We start from the raw sequence: 13,327 nt of genomic DNA, 5'->3' as shown, positions 1-13,327 counted from the left end.
GTGTGTCTGTGTAGGAGGGGACAGCTATACCAGCAAACCTTTCCTAGTCTCAACAAGGCCTGAGTAAATCCCTTTAACCTCAAGCATTATTAGCACACACCAGCTAATTGAGAGGGACTAATACCGTCCGCAGCTGCTGAGAGCCAAAGTAGCTATGAATTCTCAGTTGTCTCTCTCGAGCGCCCTCCTCACTGTGGTGTCTGTGCCCCTAGCAACAAAACTAGGGAGGCCTTATCTACCGGCAAGAGTTGCACCAATTTAATTAGAATCTGCTCACATTTAGTGATGCAAGTGAAACGAGTATACGCCAGTTGTAAATCAGTATGTATCCACACAGGTGTGTTAAACCAGTGCGAATTCTGTGTGTAGGCCTGGCCTTAGAGGCTTGCCCTAAGGCTCACTTCTAAGGGGTCAATGTGAGCAGTAGTGTCAATAAATAGGAACTTCTCATCCCGGAACGTGTGGGGGGTCATTTTAAAAATCTAGTGAAAGCTTAAAGGGAGCTAAACCACTATATGTTAGTATCTCTGAACCTAGCTGTTGCTTTATTAAAAGGGGCTTATTTGCAGCGTTTCTCAAATGTGGCCACCATGGCCACATGCAGATGCCGGGGCTTTTCTTGTGGCCACAGCCTCCTGGGCAGTGACTGGGGTGGGGAGTCAAGCAGTGGCCCCTCCCCCAGGGCCACCAGCAGGGGTTGCACTCTGCCCCCCTTCAGAGCCACAAACACCAGAGGAGCAGGCAGCCAGTGAGTGTCCCACCTTCCCGTGGGTGCTGAGGCTTGGGCTTTGAGCTTCAGTCCTGGGGTGGCGAGTGGCAGGCACAGGTCGTGGGGTTTCGGACTCTGGCCCTGGACCCTGGCCATTGGTGCCAACCCTTGGACCACCACCACCCCACATCGCCTCTGGCTCCCGCTGCCTCCATAGCTTCCCATCCATCCCCACATCATCTCTGGCCCCCACTATCTCCCTACCCACCTCCCCATCTAGTGTTTAATTTGTCCCCTGGCTTGCCAGAGCTGAGTAAGTTTGCTGTGAAAAGTGATATTAACAAACATACAAATATTATGTTTTGCAGCAGCAGACTTACTAGCTAGCAAGTCTTAAAAAAGAATAGCAACCGAAAAGCAAAAGAAACAACCACAACAAAAGACAAGAATTTGCAAAGCATCTTATTTCTGTTTCCATTCTGTTTAGGTCCAGTAAAGAAAAGAAACAACTGTACCTTATTTTTATTATTGAGTCTGCGAAAAAAACCCTCTACGTAAATAAATTACAATGATTTGGACATGTATATGTGCATATTTGTTTGTTTTTCCTAAAGTTAATTAAGTATTTTAGAAAAAATTGTCAGAGTGGCCACCAGCAAGAGTTGGTGGCCGTACTCTAAGGCCACCGAAACTTTTGTTGTGAGAACCCCTAACTGCAGACAGAGGCAAGTGTTCAGCGTTGGCTAATACAGGTGCTTTTAGTGATGGAATCTCAAGTTCCTCCAAATGCTCATGTGGACAGCTAGGATCCAAGCAGAATAGCTGAGTCCATACTACACTGTTTATGATGTCTTGTCCATAGTGCTGCCCGTTCTTAACAGGAAGGCTGTTTTACACTGGCTTCCACTTTCCAGTATAGGAGCCAATTCCATGACTTGGAAATTGCACTCAAGTGGTGACATCGTAGGGTCAGATCCACAGCTGGTGTAAATTGGCATAGTACATTGAATTCAGTGGCAAGGCAGCAGTTTAAAGCAGCAGACAGTCTGTCCCATAGTTTGGCACACCAGGCTGGCTTCCCTGGAATTGCTGCTGTCACCCAACAATGCGTTGATCCCCACTGGCTCAAGAAGGAGGAAAATATGTAAATGTCAAGGAATGAATACTTTTCTCCCCACAATAATTTTTTAAGATATCCATTGCACAAGTTAAGCTTAAGTGTTGTGCAGTCAGTCATCAATGTGAAAAAATTCAATACTCTTGTGTAATGATTTGTATGAGTGGAAACTCATTGTAAATAGCCCTTTAGTTGGTTTGTAGAGGCTACATGCTGAGTAAAGGGGCCAGAGCAGCATAAAGGGGCTCTAAAAGGCCCAGATATGACTAGGCGAGAATTCCCCGGTGCAGAAACTGAGGAAGACAACTTCAGGCTGTCTTCTAAGAACCCCTTCGCAAACCCTGGCATAAAGTAGTGTACCAGAGGCAGGGAGGGTCATATTGGGAAGCGGAGAGGGTGGACTGTGTGCTGTGGAGATTTCTGGGAAGCTGGCTGCCATTATTTAGATAGCCTCTGATATCAGAGCAGTTGAGAATAAGGAGGGAACAATGGTAGTTAAAAGCCAGTTTAGCCCCGTCCTCCCTCTGGACTGGGAATCCCAGACTCCTAATTCCATCCTCTGAATTAATGCATCCCACACAACTGCCCTTTAAGTATACAGCTCTGTGTGTGTTTGAATGAAACTGAACAGTAAGCAGTCATACAGCTGAACCCTTAGACCTGTTCACACAGCTTCAGCCAATGATTTCAGTAAGTGTGCACTAGCGACGTTGTGCCATAGGCTTAGAATAGAACTAACCTATAATTTTTGGTGGAAAAAGTCTCATGATCAGCCAAGTGTCACAGTTATTGAAAATCATGTTAGCATAGCTGTGCCCTCTTGCCATGCCTGTCACCTCCAGAGCACCTCCCCAGGTCCAGGAGTTGCAGGGCTTTTTTCAGTTTAACGACCCCTTTAGTCATTCTGGTGCCACAACAGTCTGTCCTTTTACATGGCCTAGCCCTCTGGCCAAGTCCCTGCTCAGTTCATGCCCCTTCGAGGGTTAACAGACATGTCCCATTATAGGAAATCCCAAAGTCTAATGGCTTTTGAGCCTGGTCTTCAACGTCTGTCTCCGCCCACAATGCTTGTACTCTTCTCCTTCTGATGCTGTGCCTGCCCTCTTGGTCTGGGGAGTGGTAGGGAAACCCAGGCCCACACTCTTCTCTACGTTCCAACCCAGGAACCCTGTTTAGGAGGCCAAGATCTGGTCCATCAGTCTGTCTGCAATTTTCCCTGGGCTGCTCCTACCTTTTTCCCAGCTTGTCAGCATCTTTTCTCTGGTCTCTGGATTCTGCTGTCCCATCTGGGAATCTGTAGTTCCTCATTGCTTCTTCTTTTGCAGCCCCAGCGGTATCCCCTCAACGCTGCTCCCAGTTACTCACAGCAGCTGGGCCGTTATGAGTAAACTCCTCTCTTGCCTAGACTAGTCCGTCTTTCCCGCCCTCAGGCAGGAGTTCCTTCCCCATCCCTTTTCCTGGAGCAGGGGTTGTGACTTAAGTAGGGCCCTACCAAATTCACAGTCCATGTTGGTCAATTTCACGGTCGTAGGATTTTAAAAATAATAAATTTCATGATTTCAGATATTTAAATCTGAATTTCACAGTGTTGTAACTGTGAATTTGGTAGGGCCCTAGACTTAAGTCAGCTGCAAGGCTTTCATTAGTTCCCTTGAGCTGAACTCCCTTCCCAGTTAGCTTTCCCCTCTAAGGGGCTCACCAGGCCAGCCTTCTCCTCCCAGTGCCTGTCTGCTAGGTAGGAGGAGGCAGCCTTTATTCTGCTCCCCTTCTCCCAACTCAGTCCCAGGGGGTTGGGTGAGGGGGGAGCCTTGTCCCGCCTTCTCTGCAAGGTTTCAGGTCCTTAAAGATTCCTTCCCCAAGCACCATTCATTCCCAGGACCCTTAGATCTCTACGTCTATCTATGGGACCCTTCCGAAGCCTTAAAAGTCCATACCTGGTGGTGGTTTGGGCTGACCACTAGACACTACTGCCCACGATGGCAGACTATCCCAACACATGTGCTACCTATAAACAGTGGTAGCAGAAAACATTTTGTAAAAATGTCGTTTTTGGTCATGGGCCTGGGGACACGATCACTTCTTAGGGCTGGTCCACTCTAGAAAATTAAGTCAGCTTAACTGCATTGCTGAGGAGGGTGTGAAATATCCACACCCCTGGCAACGTAGTTAAGATGACCTATGCATCCCTGTGTAGACCGCGCTAGGTTGACCTAGCTACCGCCTCCCAGGAAGGTGGATTACCTACGTCGATGGGAGAATCCCTCCCGTAGGCGGTGTAGGTAGTGTCTACACTGAAGTGCTTCAGCAGCGCAGCTGTGCCGTTGTAGCATTTCAAGTGTAGACAAGCCCTTAAAGTCACTGTTGAGGAGGTTTGCAGTGTGGGGTGCGTGGAGAAATTCGTGCTGAGCTGCTGAAATGATGTGGGGTATTAAATTACAGGCTCCCAGGTGCATTTGAGTCAATTATGTAATGAGGGCTGTGGTCTCCAGTGCTTCTAGGTACCTTTAGCTTTCATGAATTACCTTTAAAATGGCAAAAAGAAATACTACAGTATTTGTTTGACTTCATGTGCTGAAGAGTATTTTCTGGTTCTCTCTTTGTTCAGTTATATCTTTACTTACCCTGTATGTACCTACTGACATACAAAAGAAAAATAAGAAGTTAAGCTTATAATAAAAGCTACTTTTTGTGGCTGGCAAGTATTACTCGACAGGAACATTTTAAAGCTACCATGAAGATGAGTTGCTGAGCCAGCTCCTGGTTGCACATTCAGTATACTTTTTTTTCCTTTGATCAGTTTGTGCTGTGGTTACTCCTGGGTGGGGTACCTTTTGCTTCTGGGTGGGGTGAGTTTCTGTCCTACATTGGTCAAAAATGTAAACCTCAAAGCCTTATTTCTTCTGTTGTGTTAACAAAAACAGATTTTTAGATATCCCGTTTAAAAACTTTGTTTCCTCCTGTGCGTCGCACATGCGGTACCTTTGTAGTCTGTTTATTGCCTAGGCTTTGCTTTTTGCTTTCTGATGTTGCAAATACGGGTGGAAGGAAGAGAAGCTGCACTGTGGTGCTAAGAAATTTCTGTGCTTATCCCTATATTATGCTACACAAGACCCCTGCTCCACATCTCTTGAAAAATTAGCTGTTTTGCATGCTTGAGTGGGCACATTTAGCTGACTTTCAAAGATGTCTGAATAGACAGCACTTTCCTTTGCTACTTTTAAGTGCTCCTGTATTAAAAGGGTTTGTGTGTGTCAATATTAAGTGTTGGATTACTTCAGTTGCCTTTCTTTTCAAAGTGCAGCAGGAAATCATTGTAAGGAATCTATATTTAAAACCAGATTGGTTAATTGTTATGTTTGGTTTTTTTCAGCTAGACTTTAGATGTTGACAATACCTCTTGCATGATTTTCTATGTCTGTTTAACCTTTAAACACTGATGTGAAAACCCGCGATATATTCTTATCTACTCTATACTAAAGAGAGTTTGGAGTATAGTGTCTTGGTTATCCTGCAGGCACTTCTGCCTAATGAGTAGTCCCACTGAGGTCAACAGGATTATTCCCGTGCATAAACATTGGCAGAATCGAAGTCTAAACTACAATTTATAGTCAGAGGAAAGCAGACTATCAGTATGTGGTGAAAGCATAGTGAGATCTCCATTTTAACTATTTTTATCTTTTTTATTTATTTCTTTTTCACACCAGGTAACCAGACCTTGCAGCTACAACAAAAAATCCCATTTTGATATTGAAGATGCTGATGAGGTGGACAAAATGGAGATTAGGTAATATAAAAAATTCCATAGTAACATAAACTTGTTTTTCTTCCATTGTACAATTTTGCATTAAATTCAGTTTCGGCCTAGTACCCTTTTCCCCAGTACCCCTCAATTAAGACTTTAGATCAGAGGTCATCAAAGTGTGAGACGCGCCCCCGCTAAGGGGGTGTGGAGGATCATCTGAGGGGGTGTGGTGGGGTCTGGGCCAGCCCAGATGGGGATGGGGAGGGAGCACCATCCAGTCCCTCCCTGCCACCAGCTCTGCTTCAGTCTCACCCCCAGCTGCATCCCTGTCTCCTGGCCCCACACCTGGCCCCATCCCCAGCGCAGCTCCACTCCCGGCCCTGCAGCAGCCCTCAGTCACTGGCCGCAACTCCATTCCCGGCCTGGGACTGAGGGTGGGGGCAACGCCAGGAGCGGAGCCGCACCTGGACCCGGGCCCAGCTGCTGGCCCCCACCGCAGCCCAACTGCGACTCCGCCCCCAGCCTTGGTCCTTCTCCCAGCCCCAGATCGACCCCCAGCTGCGGCCCCCTTACCCCTCCGCATTGCCCCCCCTCAAGCCGCAGCCCCGCTCCAGATGCCAGCTCATGGGGGCGGGGGGCCCAGACAGGGGTAAGGGGGCTGTGACCCTCAAAACTTCAGGGACTACTGCTCTAGATCTATCAGTGTGTGATTGTAATTAAGTTTAGCCCTTTACTAATGTGTGGCTGCTTTAATAATGTGTGTATGGCTGTCTGAAAAGACTTTGTTGTTCCTAAGACCAATGTAAGACAGTTCTTAAGTCCTGGTGAGGGGGAAGAAATACTTTGTTGGCGAAGTCTATGAAAGAGTTTGTAAAAGATTAAGTACTTTAATAAATAAAAGAGAGCAGATAAAGGGTTAGTTCTGGTTGGGCAAACTGTTCATTGAGAGTTCCCCCGCTCCCGTATAGGACTGAGAGTATTTATTTCCATCTCCTCCTCCTCCCCCCCTCTCCCCCCCCCCGATCATGTATCTTACATTAACCTACAGCCATTTCTTCTCTGAACATTTTCCTTCCATGGACTATACATGAGATTAAGTCCCCTGTACATATTTTTCTAACAACAAAAAAAGTTCTCATTTTCAGTGGTTGTAGGAAGTGGCCAGGGTATATCATTACATTAGTACCAGATGTTCCTTTTACATGCAGGGGTTTTTTTCTTCTTTTTTCCCTGTGAATAGAGGAACATTTTCTTAGCTGTGGGGCCCTCAGATTGGTTATTGTAGTCATACTGGATAACAGATTGACCACTTCTAAAAATGCACCTTCCGTATTTTGCTTTTTTAAACAGCACAACTAAGCTTTGGAAACTGGGGGTGGTGGTGTATATTTACTAATTCACATCCTTATGACATCTTTCATACTCTAGGTACACAAATTTTCAGAATTTAAAAACTTCGCATGCAATAAACACAAGGCCTTGTCTAGAATGTAGCAAATGGAACCTGAATTGTGCTTCTAGCCACCTCCTCCCTTCCTTTCCCTGAAGTCTGAAGCAAAACTGCAATGAATTACAATCCATAACAAATGTATTTGGTGCCAGTTTTCCTCTCTTAAAACTTTGTGTTTGTGTATGTGTCATATCAGGATGTTGCATTTATGGTGGGCATCTTCTCAGAATCCAATTATATCAGGAACCAGAGGACACGTCATTTCCAGTACATGGTTTGTTAAATCAAGGTTTGGCCATGTGTAAATAGTGATTCGTCCTCCTGAAAATCCATCCCTTCCTTAACTTGGTTTTGGCAATCTGTATTGCCCTATTAGTGTTAGTGCAGCAGCAGTGCTCAGGCTCCTGCCAGATCAGAGTTCCATTGTGCCAGGAACAGAACCGGGTGAGAGAGGGCAAAAAAAAACAACAACCGGAGTTGAAAACTTTTTTCCTTTTCCCCCCCACCAAAAATTTTTCAAAAAATGTCAACTACCTTGGGCCGACTCACTGTACAAGCCAGTGCCTGCCCAAAAAATTTGAATCTAAATTGAGATGAGATGGAACAAATTGCTACAAATAATGCATGCAACTTAGTGCCACAAAATATTATTGAGGGATAAAATTGAGAGGGTTAAAAATGCATTAGAGATTTATGATATCATCTTCTGTTACACTAGTTAGAATAAACTTTTATAAGGAATATCAAACCCCAGGCTTCAAAGCATGCCAACCACCTAATGTGTGGAACTAGGAAGAAACTTTCCACAAGGGCACGTCATTGCAAAATTGTCCACAATGGGTGACTTTACACCACCTGCTTTATCATGTGGTACTGGTTCCTGTTGAAGATAGAATACCAGGCTAGATGTTGTATTGTATATCCAGTATGATAATTTCTCTGTCTGTGGAACATGCAATGGACATTTAAAACTCTCTGGTTCCTTATTTATTTTAAAACCTGTTTTTTCCATATATTTATATTACAAGTCTTACTGTTCTTCCCTTACACTAGAGTCCTGCGTGGGACTATTTTTAATCCCGCTCCCACTATAATGTCAGTGGGGCCTGCAGGATTCCAGTCCCAAGTAGGGCTCTACCTTATACCAGTGTTTCCCAAAGCAAGAGACACTCTCTCTCCTCTCCCCCACCCCCAGCAAAACTCTGTTTTTCTTCAGCATATCACCTTCCATTTTAAAAATAAAAAGTAAGTCTCTGTTGCAAAGAAAACCTTCAAAGTGTAAAGGAACTTGTGCAGAGACAGCTGCCTGCGTTTGTAGAGAGCCTGGAGCAATACTGTCTCATTCATCTCACTTGCTCCTAGCTCAAATGCCAGAAGTTATACTCTAAATTTCAATATCGTTAACCCTTTCACAGTATATGAAAGCATGTATGAAGAGAGAGAAAGTATAAGACAGGGATTTATACCGGAATTTCCCAAAAATGAGGGAAGTGTACATGGAAGATGTATAAGCCTTTGACTTTACAGAGTGGGACAGCAGGAAGTATGATAGGTTTCATTTTCCTGAAGGAAGGCTTGGCTTCAAGTTTGGGAATCGCTGCAATATACAGTCTCTCCCTCTTTGACTAGAACATCACCCCACAGGCCAATAGTTGATTACTGCTAGTAAACACTCATATCAATGATGGGGATGCTTTCCAACAGCACCAAGATTACTGTACGCTCACATATATAGGATGATCATCTTCTCATTTTGTCGAAATAGCAGTGTATTGTCACTGAAGAGGTAAATACAGAGCAGTGGTTCTCAACCATGTGTATGTGTACCCCTGGGGGTACTCAGAGGTCTTCCCGGGGGTACATCAACTCATCAAGATATTTGTCTAGTTTTACAATAGGGTATGTAAAAAGCACTAGCGAAGTCCGTACAAACTAAAATTTGATAGGCAATCATTTGTTTATACTGCTCCTGTATACTATACACTGAAATGTACGTAGATTATATTCCAATTGATTTATTTTATAGTTATATGGTAAAAATGAGACAGTCAGCAATTTGTAAGTAATCGTGTGCTGTGACACTTTGTATTTTTATGTCTTATTTTGTAAGTTTTTAAGCGAAGTGAAACTTGGGGGTACACAAGACAAATCAGACTCTTGAAAGGGGTACAGTAGTTTGGAAAGGTTGAGAGCCAATGTCATAGAGAATAAATATCTGTCTTGAAACTACCAGCAGAAGGTTTAAACTTGAAAACCATGACAGGGAACCAATAACTTAAATTCTAAAACAACAAATGCATGGTAATTACTGACAGATAGTTAGCTAGTGATTTATAGTGAGGTGTTTGGGTATCTGGGATGAACACTATGTAATGCTAAGCCCCTGTGTTTAGCAGGAGAATGACTATATCCAGATGCGGGGGGAGCATTCTCATTGGTGTTTTGAATTGATCCTTTTTTGTTTAGGCCCAGACTCCTTGGCACGTCCTATGTGAGTAACAGGCCAAAAATAAAGGGGTTACAATATCTGAGTTAGAAAAAACAAAATTGGAAATAGTGTGGCTTGGGAACAGAGAAGTAAGCGGTTTTAATTATAGTACTTTATTCCCAGAACTGTGAGTTTTGACATCCCAGCAGTGGACTTGCACCTGTGAATTGGAAACATTTCTGCTGCTTTTGAAACTGTAAATGCTTGTGAACAAAACGGATGAGGAAAGGGTATCCTAGGTTTCTGTCCACTGACTTGTGCAGTTATGAATTAGCAGATTCCAACATTGTAAGATCCTCTTTAACTCCTTGGAAACCAATATAGTATTTTTGGAACATACTTTTCTGGCTCATACATAATGGATGAAAAATGAAATTTAAAAAAAAGAGAAAAATTACTGTTTTGTTTTTTTCTTATATTTTCAATATGAATTTCTTTTGATTTTTGGTTTTGTTTTATTACAGAGTAGACCTTTGGAATGCCAGCAACTTGAAGTTTGGAGATGAGTTTCTAGGAGAACTAAGACTTCCATTAAAATTTCTCCGACAATCCAGCTCTTATGAAGCATGGTACTTGCTATTTGTTTTTCTTTGTCATAAAAGAAAAGGTACTGTTTTCAGTACTGCACATATTATATTTTTACTACAAAACCATAACAGTAACTACTGTTGTGTAACAAAGTGTAAACGTATTTAACTTCCATCTAGTTTCCCACACGAAAAACCTAAGCCAAAATCTTCAATTACCAAACTATCAAAACAAGGATATTGAAATATGTGAAGCATTGTTTTGATGGCATAGTTGTTGAAAATTTGGCTTTTTTTTTAATGTGCGTGCAAATTAGGTGGGAATTCTAATACATTTATCTTTGATGTTATGCACTGCAATTCTGCAGTAATGCCATAGTTTTATTACTATATGGGATTTTATATTGTCTTAAGTACACAATACTTTTATGATCAGAACTTTCCCTAGTAAAGTTGATGCAAAAGGAACTGGTGTGCATCTTTGGAAACCTAATTCAGAACATCAAAAAGTCAATAGGTTTACAAATGTTATGTGTGTACCTACATATTATATATGTTCATGTATGGCTTAAGAGCTTTTTTTCTGTTTCAAGACCAACTATTTTTTTGCCTGCCAGGTATTTCCTGCAGCCCAGAGATAATGGCAACAAGTCATTGAAGCCAGATGACCTTGGTTCCTTAAGGTTAAATGTGGTTTACACTGAGGACCATGTTTTTTCCTCAGACTATTACAGCCCACTTAGAGACCTCCTGTTAAAATCTGCAGATGTTGAGGTAATTTATTTGCTGCTGCTTGTTGTGTACCTGCTGATTATCCTCAAAGCCCCCATAAATATTTGTCATTTTACAAGTGAGGTTATATAACTGAAGTTGCCAGAGATCTCAGCTAATCCTTTTTTTTTTTTTTTTTGCACTTGAGACTTTTATGAAGCAGTATATCCCTTGTGCTTGTTTTTGGTCCGTGCAGAAAAGATCTGTATCTGCACGCACTGATGGTAAGTGCAGACACACCCAGCTACAACAGTGGTTATGAGAACCCACATGTACTCCTCAACTGTCTAATCCTACATTTGTATGCAAAATAAACTGGTTGGGTTTGATCAGTTGGCTTTCTTTTACTAGAAAAGAAATGATTTACCTGCAATTATGTAGAAAAAATGTTTTTTGTTTTTTTGTGCGTACTAATCCTAAAATGTGAAATGGGATGGGCTAAGTTTGAGATCAAATCATCCAAAAAAAATTCACTGTTGTACTAGACCATTTGTTTCCCTAAAGAGAACTGTATTTAACTTCTTTGATTGTAGCTTAAAAAATACAGCAAAAAGTTCAGGTTTTTATGTCCAGTATTTCGCAAGCAGCTGCGATATTCATTGAAACCAGATATTAACAATAGGAAAACAGACACTGCATTGTCATTGTTTTTAAATTGCTGCCCTCTTGTGATCAAAACTTACAACCAGCAGACAAAGTGGAAATTGAGACCCAGCCATCTCACAGGTCTGTGTGACGGGGCATTGCAGATAGTATGTGTGGTACTGTGTGAGGAGTCAATGTGAAGAAAAAGAAACTAGTGTTAATAAGTGGTGATTACTGTAGATACACGTCTCAAAGTTTTTGCTTCTCTCTATCGTTCAGCCTGTTTCGGCATCTGCTGCACATGTGTTGGGTGAAGTTTGCAGAGAAAAACAGGAAGCAGCCATTCCTCTGGTTAGGCTTTTTTTACACTATGGCAAAATTGTGCCTTTCATCAGTGCAATTGCAAATGCTGAAGTGAAGAGAACTCAGTAAGTACCAAGAAACCACTCATTTTTTAAATAAAATTTCAGATGTTGTTATAATGTCATGCTCAATTTATACAATCACAATGGCTTTTTTTAAAAGTAATCATTATTATTATTTAGTACTTGTACTGTGATAGCACCCAGGGGCTCCAGTCAGGAATCAGGGCACTGCACAAACACATAACAAAAGACTATCCCTGCCATGGGAAATAGGTGAGTTAAGGCTTCAGAGAAGCCCCCCATAAACGTCACACAGCTACCTCATTATCCCCCTTCAAAACTCTCCTTAGAACTTTCCTTTTTTATGATGCCTACAAAAAAACTGACACCAGTTAGGCCACTGGTATGCTCAGACCACAGCCCCTCATACTGACCAATAGTCTTGTTGTTTCCTTCTTCTCCCCTGCCTGTCTGTATCCATCTGTCATCTCTTGTTTCATGCTTGGATTGTAAGCCCTTTGGGGCCATCTTTTTGTTCTGTGTACACAGTGCCTACCTCAGTCAGTTCCTGGTCCATGAGTGGAGTTCCTAGGTGCTATGATAAATACAAGTAAAAAATAATAATTATACTAATCAAATCCTGCAATAGTTTTAGCAGTTCACAACAGATCATTTCAGCTTCACAGCATGTATTGATAAATCATCTATTTCATCATAAAATAATTTGATTAATCTTATTTATATAAGGAAAAGGCAAGTTTCTCCATGGAATCATATGAAAAATGATGCTTAGGGCAAGTCTTGTCTGAGCATCTAATTTTACCATATGGAAGGCTTTACCACAAACAGTGGGGTAGGACGTGGCCGTGGTGAGACAGCAAATAGGCTCTTCCTTACCAGTCACAAATTCCTGGCATAAAGAACTGTCAGAGGATTTTGTGTAGTTCCCATCAATATAGCGTCTAGTATCCACACCAAGTAGATAGTGTCTGAAATTTGTTGCCATTTATGGGGTTAATGACTTATGTCTATAGACCTCAGGGTCTCAGCCCATTGCCTGGAGGACAGTTACTGCCATTAAGGTATCAATTGCCACAGACAGAACCCTTTGTGGGGAGTCTTTTCAGACAGAGCAAGGACTGAAGTACTCTCCCACCTGTAGGGATAGTCCCTCTGTGCAGGTTGAGGCACTTTGGTTAGGATAATGTGAGGAAATGTGTTCTTCCCCCAGCCTGCCATGTACCTGTTCATGAGACATACGGGGCATTAGTCTTCAGGGCTTTCGGACCAGCACCTTTCACAGGCAGTAGGTTTACTTTTTAAAAACAGAACAATGAACTCAGCAGAAGAACTCACCGTAAACTCCCTCTCTTGTAAACGGATGCAATCGTAAAAAAATATAAACTATTGAATAGATGCTTCATTGTGTGCGAGAGCAAATAACTGAAGGCCCAGTTGTGCAGGTGCAGCTTAGGTAATGTGCATGTAGAAGGGACAGTCAGATTTGTAAATGGCTTAAATTGTCCCTGCAAATAATTGTGGATGCAAAATGAACCTGAAATTATTTGTATAC

At 42.5% G+C, this 13,327-nt stretch overlaps 1 protein-coding gene across 3 annotated transcripts in view; it reads left to right on the top strand.

Moving 5' to 3' along the window:
- The window catches only part of RASA3 (RAS p21 protein activator 3), a 254,071-nt gene that overhangs the window by 215,631 nt on the left and 25,113 nt on the right, over positions 1–13,327 (top strand). For 2 of the 3 annotated variants that reach the window (XM_037897369.1, XM_037897364.2), the window contains exons 8-11: positions 5,531–5,610; positions 9,971–10,075; positions 10,651–10,807; positions 11,669–11,817. In XM_037897369.1, coding sequence (XP_037753297.1) covers positions 5,531–5,610; positions 9,971–10,075; positions 10,651–10,807; positions 11,669–11,817 — 491 coding nt within the window. Of the gene's footprint in view, positions 1–5,530; positions 5,611–9,970; positions 10,076–10,650; positions 10,808–10,892; positions 11,029–11,668; positions 11,818–13,327 lie in introns of those variants that run through there. The other variant, XM_037897372.2, reaches the window with a different exon arrangement.

The sequence above is a fragment of the Chelonia mydas genome, chromosome 1 (assembly GCF_015237465.2).
Source record: "Chelonia mydas isolate rCheMyd1 chromosome 1, rCheMyd1.pri.v2, whole genome shotgun sequence".
Lineage (NCBI taxonomy): Eukaryota > Metazoa > Chordata > Testudines > Cheloniidae > Chelonia > Chelonia mydas.
Note: the sequence above shows the minus strand (reverse complement) of the source record. Positions and strands in the feature narration are given on the sequence as shown.